This window comes from Eulemur rufifrons, chromosome 28, assembly GCF_041146395.1.
Source record: "Eulemur rufifrons isolate Redbay chromosome 28, OSU_ERuf_1, whole genome shotgun sequence".
NCBI lineage: Eukaryota > Metazoa > Chordata > Mammalia > Primates > Lemuridae > Eulemur > Eulemur rufifrons.
Window position 1 is genome coordinate 6,294,264 of NC_091010.1, and position 6,671 is coordinate 6,300,934.

At 53.3% G+C, this 6,671-nt stretch overlaps 1 protein-coding gene across 1 annotated transcript in view; it reads right to left on the reverse strand.

Annotated features, from left to right (window-relative positions):
• Positions 1 to 5,849, reverse strand: part of LOC138376579 (FERM and PDZ domain-containing protein 2-like) — a 61,039-nt gene extending 55,190 nt beyond the window's left edge. The window contains exons 1-4 of the mRNA XM_069460975.1: positions 5,776 to 5,849; positions 5,308 to 5,543; positions 4,933 to 5,058; positions 3,706 to 3,863 (exon numbers count right to left, since the gene is read on the reverse strand). Coding sequence (XP_069317076.1) covers positions 3,706 to 3,863; positions 4,933 to 5,058; positions 5,308 to 5,543; positions 5,776 to 5,849 — 594 coding nt within the window. The remainder of the gene's footprint in view (positions 1 to 3,705; positions 3,864 to 4,932; positions 5,059 to 5,307; positions 5,544 to 5,775) is intronic.
• Positions 5,850 to 6,671: the final 822 nt, after the last annotated feature.

A 6,671-nucleotide genomic window follows, 5' to 3' on the forward strand; every position in this document is an offset into this window, starting at 1 on the left:
ATGAGGCAACAAGTATAAGGACAAAAAGCCAGTAGCTGAGGAGGGTAGAGTGGAAACATCTACCCTGGATCCTTGATGACATTACCCAGCTGCTGGCCAATCCCTAGACTTCTGTGGAAGTAACTAATAAGTATACCTGTGACTCTGGCCTCTATATTTTAGGCTTTCTGTTTCTTACAGCCAAAGACATTTCTACATAACACATTACAGTTCAACCTGATTAAAAAGCATCTTATTGTGTCAGGAAGCAACATGGTATAAGGGGAAGAGCATTGTCTGACTTCTCTGAGCCTCAGTTTCCTCACCTTAAAATGAGTATCCTGCCCCAGTTCTCAGAAGGATCAAGTAAAAAGTACCTGGAGATGGTTATGATTATTATTGTTGTTGTTGTTAACTGTTCTTACCAGACCTAGAGCACTTGCAATATACCTTGCCTTGTTCTAAGCCTTTTACTTACATGAACTAATCTAGACCCCACACCATTCCTGTGCCACAGGTATTGTCATCGTCCCCATTCTACAGAGGAGAAAACCGATGCAAAGACGAGCCAGGAGCCCCAGCACCAGCACCCTGCCCCGAGCCCCTTGGCTCTGCTGCCTCTGGATCATACTAGTCCCCATAAATGGCAATTTGTTGTTACTGTGGGGCTTCTGTCGTAACTGACAAGACACATTCCCCTAAGACATCTCTCCTCGGGAAGCGATTTTGGGGACTTTGGAAGGAGACATTGGAGTAATGGAACATGGCGACCAACGCACCCGGCTTAATGTGAGTGGTTCAGTTTTCACATCTCGAGATCAAGACGTGTGTTCAGTGTCACTTTTGCCAATTAATTAACTTTCATCTTTGTCTGAAATTGTGCCCCTAAACCAGCCCCACCCCTCAGATGACTGCGAGTAGACACGGTGCAGGAAAGCTCACACACTGTGCCCCCGTGTCCAGGGAAAGGACCCGGAGAGCAGGTGTAGGCGCAGCAGGCTGAGCACTGCCAGGCCCCCTCCACACCTGAAAACTCATCTGGGTTCCAAGCGCTCTGTTGAAACGTGCCCTAAGGAAGCCTGGGCCACACTGACAACAGGCTTCATCCCAAATCCTAAATCCAGCCCATTGGCAGATGCTGCCTACCAAGGAGGGGTGAGAAGGATTTTGAAGGCTACTCCTGGCGTGGTAGCAAAGAGCGCCCTGATTGGCTGGTGATGTCCGCCATGAACATGGGACGGGGTAATGGCAGCACAGGTGACTTGTAGTTAGAAACCTGCTCACAGCTCCCACCTGACCTGCACCTGGGACCAAGATGCCAAGCAGCAGGGGCGATATCTCAGTGCACTGGTTAGAGCAGGATGCTGGCTCGAGGAGAGGGCTCAGGGTGCATCCTCCCAACTCAGAACGAGGCCCAGGGCTGGCGGAGGACTCTGAGCACAGCCTGTGTCCTGGGACCACTCTCCTACTTGCCAGCCCCACCCCCACAGACCCACGCCACGCTGGATGAGGACAGGAGCCTGTGGTGCGTGGAAGGGAACAGCAGTGAACAGCACTGGGCGTTGGGATGCGGTAAGAGGTCACTGACCAGGTGACCCTGCCTCCTGGCCTAAAACAGGGGTGTGGCTGGTGACTCTGGCTCCTTAAGGCCCACTGCACATGCCATGCTTCATAGGCCTAGAAGGCTAAGCCACCAACAGAAATGGCTGTTCGGTCCATTAAGAGCTCAGTCCCTCCCACACTAGCCCTCTTCCAGCTTGCACTCACCCTCATCTTCCTGGGCCAGACTCTCAGCAAGACATTTACCTAGTTCTTAGCTCAGCCTGTTGGCCTTGGAACTCTTGGTACCCTGGTGCCTCTGCCTAGAGGATGGTGGGCAGGAGGGAGGAGCGTATTTTTTTGTAGCTCAAGGCTGCTCTGAACAGAAGAGTGACCAGACCTTCACAAGGTACTCAGTGAAGTACACTGGAAGTACTCAGTGAGGCCAACCTGCCATCAAGAGGGTGATGCTTGTTTCTAACTGGGGAGTGCTAAAAGCACTCAAGATCTGGCTTAGCTCAAGTCCTTTAGAAAGCAGAGCCTGAGGCAAGGATTATGTGCTGGCCCTTCCTTAAAGGAGCTGCAAGCCCAGGGCTAAGAGAATAGGGAGAAAAGGGGAAGAGAGGCAGGCGCAGATGTGACATGCATGCAGGATCAGCATGCTTGCCACCATCTTGCAACAAGCCACAGAGCACAGCAGGAAGTGCAGCAGACAGGGCTTCCTAGCACTCAGGACTACTCTGGAAGGTTTGCAAGGCTTGCGCATCTCAGAGCCCCTTCATCCAAAGAGAAGAGGGAAAATTTGTTCTCTTAGTTCCCTCCCGACTCTCGGTTACCACTGGTTAAGTTTCACCTCATAGGAAACAACTCCCTTGCATTTTCAGGTTGCATTAGCATGCCTCTTTAGCAGTCGCACAGAAAGCCAGATCCCAGGGCTCAAGATGTGGCATCTCAGCTGAGTCCAGGGGTGGGAGGCAACTTGCTGTAGGTGGAGCCAAGAGACCCAAACAGATCCAGGAGGCACCTAAGTCTGTGTCCGACCCGGGAGTCCAGTGATTCACCCCCGGGACCCTAGCAGTGCAGGAGACGGTGCATGGGACTGGCTGGGGCTGGCTGCCAAGGGGGTGGGGGTTGGTTGCTGGAGCCAGAACCACTGCCACCAGGACTCTCATGCTTTCACTGTCACCATCTGTGGAGACATGTGGACCCAGGCGAACCAAACCTGGAAACAGTGAGGCCCCATTCTCTGCTTCTCAGAGCCCGAAGGAAAAGCAGCCCCAGTTCCAGGAAGCCTGGTGAGAGGAGTGGCATTTCCAGATGTGTGCTTTTCCGGAAAGGACAGGAAGAAGGAACAGAGTGCCTTGATTAGACACCCGCCATGCCCTGCCGGAGCCGCGGGTCTGCCTTGCATCATTCCCTCCTTTGAACTCCTTCCTTTGAAAATTGGAAATAATGTTTATGCTGAAACTTTTTGCTATTCAGAAATAAAACACGTCCACTGCAGGAAAACCAAAAACCTCCACTGATGTTGTCATGCAGAAATAATCACTGCAGACACTGGTGTACGTATTTTTAGAACTTCCTCTCTCTTTCCCTTTCATTCTCCCTATACAAACTCAGATCACACTGTGTGTGCATATGCTGAATTTCTTTTCAAGTCATTAAGCAAGTTCCTACAACCTCATGTTAATACTACCTTGTCTAACGTCCACTCTCGCTGACCATTTACCTTGTTTCCAATTTGTCACTAATGTCAACCATACAACAATCAGCATTGTTGTAACTAAATCTTTACTCGTGCCTTAGGATAAATTCCTAGTTGAGGACTTTTAGGGTCATTTTTAAGGTTTTGCTCCATGCTGTCAATGGTACCAATATGCCAGACCATTCTACCCACAGCTTTTTGACATTTCTTTTTGCATATTGATAATAGCCTGATCAATTAAGTCACATTTACCCCACTTCACAGATGTAGAAATTGGGGCTCAGAGAAGTGGACTTGCCCTCATCCAAGGGCTATGAGTTGCTGGCAAGGAAGCCTGGGAGTGAAATTCTTTCAGCCCACTTCACCTTGGTGTTGGGAACCAGGTTCCGTGGGGCTGAGCTGGGAGCTGGGGATGCCACCCCCCGGACAGGCCTTTCCCAGGGGACGGGACACAGGAGCTGCAGAGACGCCGTGCACCTTACCTGAGACACATCCAACTGCTCATCATCACTCTGTCCCTGTAGCAGTTCGGGGGCCTTGAAAGGAGCAGCCTCTATGTGAGAAACATGGCCTTGGAAAGAAAGACTCCCCGCTGCAGAAAGCAGGGCTGACCAGGGGCAGACCACATAGTCGGCGGAATCTGAAACCAAGCCAGGGATGGGGTGTAGAGATGGGGCCACCGTGCGGAGGGCCAGCCATAGAGCTGTGTCGGGCAGGTGCCCCAGGAGCTCCAGGGTCATCCTTTGCTCTCTGGGGCCTTAGGCATCCCTCCCGGACAGAGGGAGGCGCAGCTCTCCCAGTAGAGGGCGCTGAGAGACATCGCGGGGGGGCAGGCGCTCTCCTGCGCTTTCTGGGGGGGGCCGTGGCGCAGGCGTGAGGCCACCTGGTGGTTGCGTTCTGCACCAAACACGTCCAGGAGCGGAGGTCTCTCTGCCACTTCAAGGCCTGGCCTGGCCATGTGATCTCCCTCCCGAGTCTACACGTGGCTCCAGCCCTCTGCCCACACCAGCTCCCAGCTCCCCTGAGCCCGCCTACACCCCAAAGTGTTACTCCGACCCCACTCCCTCCGTGTGCTCCCCACGGTCCCTGTGGCCTGGGCCTGCCGTCCTCCTGGGCTGCACGCACAGCTCCTCCTGCCATTCTGAACGCACCCGGAGGGGCTTCCCTTCCAAGTCTGTACCCGCCCTCAGCCCTAGGGGATCGTGTAGCGTTCCCTTATATCTTGGTTACTCCTCTGTTACAGCCCACGTAAGAATTCTTTGTATTAATACCACCCTCCCCTGCTCAGAGCACAGCCTGGGTCTGCCTTCTGATGGGGCACAGCTGGTGCCACGTCTGCTGGACAGAGTGCGGGCGGCCTGCGTGCCCGCCCTGCCTCCTGTCTCTGGCTGTGCCCAGAGATGGCACAGGTGTTGGTGGAGGCCCAAGGAGCTGCATCTGGTCTCCGGCTAACCGCTCCCCGGTTTCCGTGCCTGGAAACGCTGCAATACCAGGCCGAAGCGAGGCCTTTCTTTCAACTCCGCCGCATGGCATGGGTCCGAGAGACAGGCCTGCCCTCCCAGCGCAGCTCCGTGGTGGGTGCCCTCTGCCTGCTCATTCTGACACCTGGCACTAAACACAGAGCAAGAAGCGGCAGCCAGACGTGTGTTTGTTTGGGAAGCTTCACAGACAACTCCCCAAGACAGAACTGCCCCAAACACACCCCTCACCATTGCGAAGGTCTTCCACGATCTGCTCCGCAGCCAGGAGCAGGAGGGACCAGGTTTCCTCCTCAGACAGAGCTTTGCCCCTGACCTGCAGGGTGCTGGCCAGTGTCACAGAGGCCGGGCTCATGCCTGCGAAAAAAACACAGGTGTGACACAGGCCCTGCAATGTCCAGGGACACGTCTGGGCCAGTACTTTCCACTCCAGCCCAGCCAGGTATGGTGCAGCCACTCATGATGGTGTGTGGACACCATGTTTTCATCACCTGTGTCCCCAGGGTTGGGCACACAGAGAAGTTAAAGAAACATTCATTGGGAGGGTTGGCCAGGCTGGCTGGTTGGTTCTCAGTGAATGAGCAAGTTAATGAATTAATCAAATGCTTGGACAGACGAACGTGAGCAGGGAAGCCGTGAGCCGGCGCGAGCGGCTGCAGACGGCTACCTGTGCCTGGGCGGTGCGCTGCCTGCCTCCTTCTCTGCCTGGGAATGGGAGTGAACCATTTTTGCCTCCAATGTATGATTCGTGTCTTTTGTCCCTGGCTGCCACATGCAGAGCCGGGTTCGATGCCAGCACCAGTGCTTTCTCCAGCACCTGCCTGAAGAGCCGGCCGGACTCACTAGAAGGAAGACCCAGAAAGGGGCAGACTTGCGCGAAGCTGGAGGAGGGGTGGAAGAGGGCTGGTCTCAGCTTCCCTTTCTTCTGAGAAGCCTTTAAACCAAAGCTGACATTTAAATGTCTGTCTCCCTGAGGAAGCTGCCACCCACTCATCTCCAGAGCCTCGGATGCTGGTGTGCTGGTGGCGCTAGAAGAGGCCAGGCAGGCTTTTCCTAATCCACTTACGTCCTCACTGATCTCCCTCTAGGGCTCCAGCAAGGCAGACGTGCAGCGCTGGGGGCAGGGTGGGCAGCACGTAGACACCCATCCCCCAGCGGCCTGCTAATCCGGGCTCCACTCACCGGCTGCTCTGCTGGCTCCCACAGCCTCTGCCCCCAGCCCCGACCAGCCTCCTCCAGCTGCAGGAAGGGAGGCAGCGTCCAGGAGAAAGAGCCTGCTCTGCCACCTCTCTCTGGGCGGGGAGGGAGCTGCGGCAGGACCTCCCAAGAAGCTTGACCTGTGAGCTGTTGTCTATCACAAGGAGTGTGTGGAGAAGGGACTACTGTGTCCATTTTCAGGTAGGAAAGCAGTCCAAGGTGGCCAGGTAAAGCAATGGAGTGAAAACCGAAGTGTAGGCCGTTTCTTTTTCTTTTGTTTTCTTTTTGCTTTCCTTTCCTTTCCTTTTCTTTCTTTTCCTTTTCTCGCCTTTTTTATTCTACTTCATTTTTTATAAACCGGTTGAGACTTATGGACGAGGCAGTCCCACTCTGCCACATTTGTCTAACTCTCTATAACCACAGTAAAAGGTGACATTAAAGATAAAAGGAGGGGGGCACTGAGACTGTGACAGAAAATCTCTAAATCCAAAAATTAAGTATTGAATGGGTGGATTTTTTCCGATTGCCTTAAGACAGAAAGAAATAGGCATTACAACCTTCTGGGCTGCCGTGGCTAGTTGAGACCATCATCTCCATACAGTCGTTCCGTGGAGGGAGGAAAGCTTTCCAACAAATAGTGCTAGATCCCTTATGGAAAAAACTGAATATTGGCAGAAACTTTACACCTTATATTAAGATTAGTTCAAACGGATCATAGATTTAATGCAGAACATAAAACTATAAATGTTTAGGGGAAAAAATAGGAGAAAATA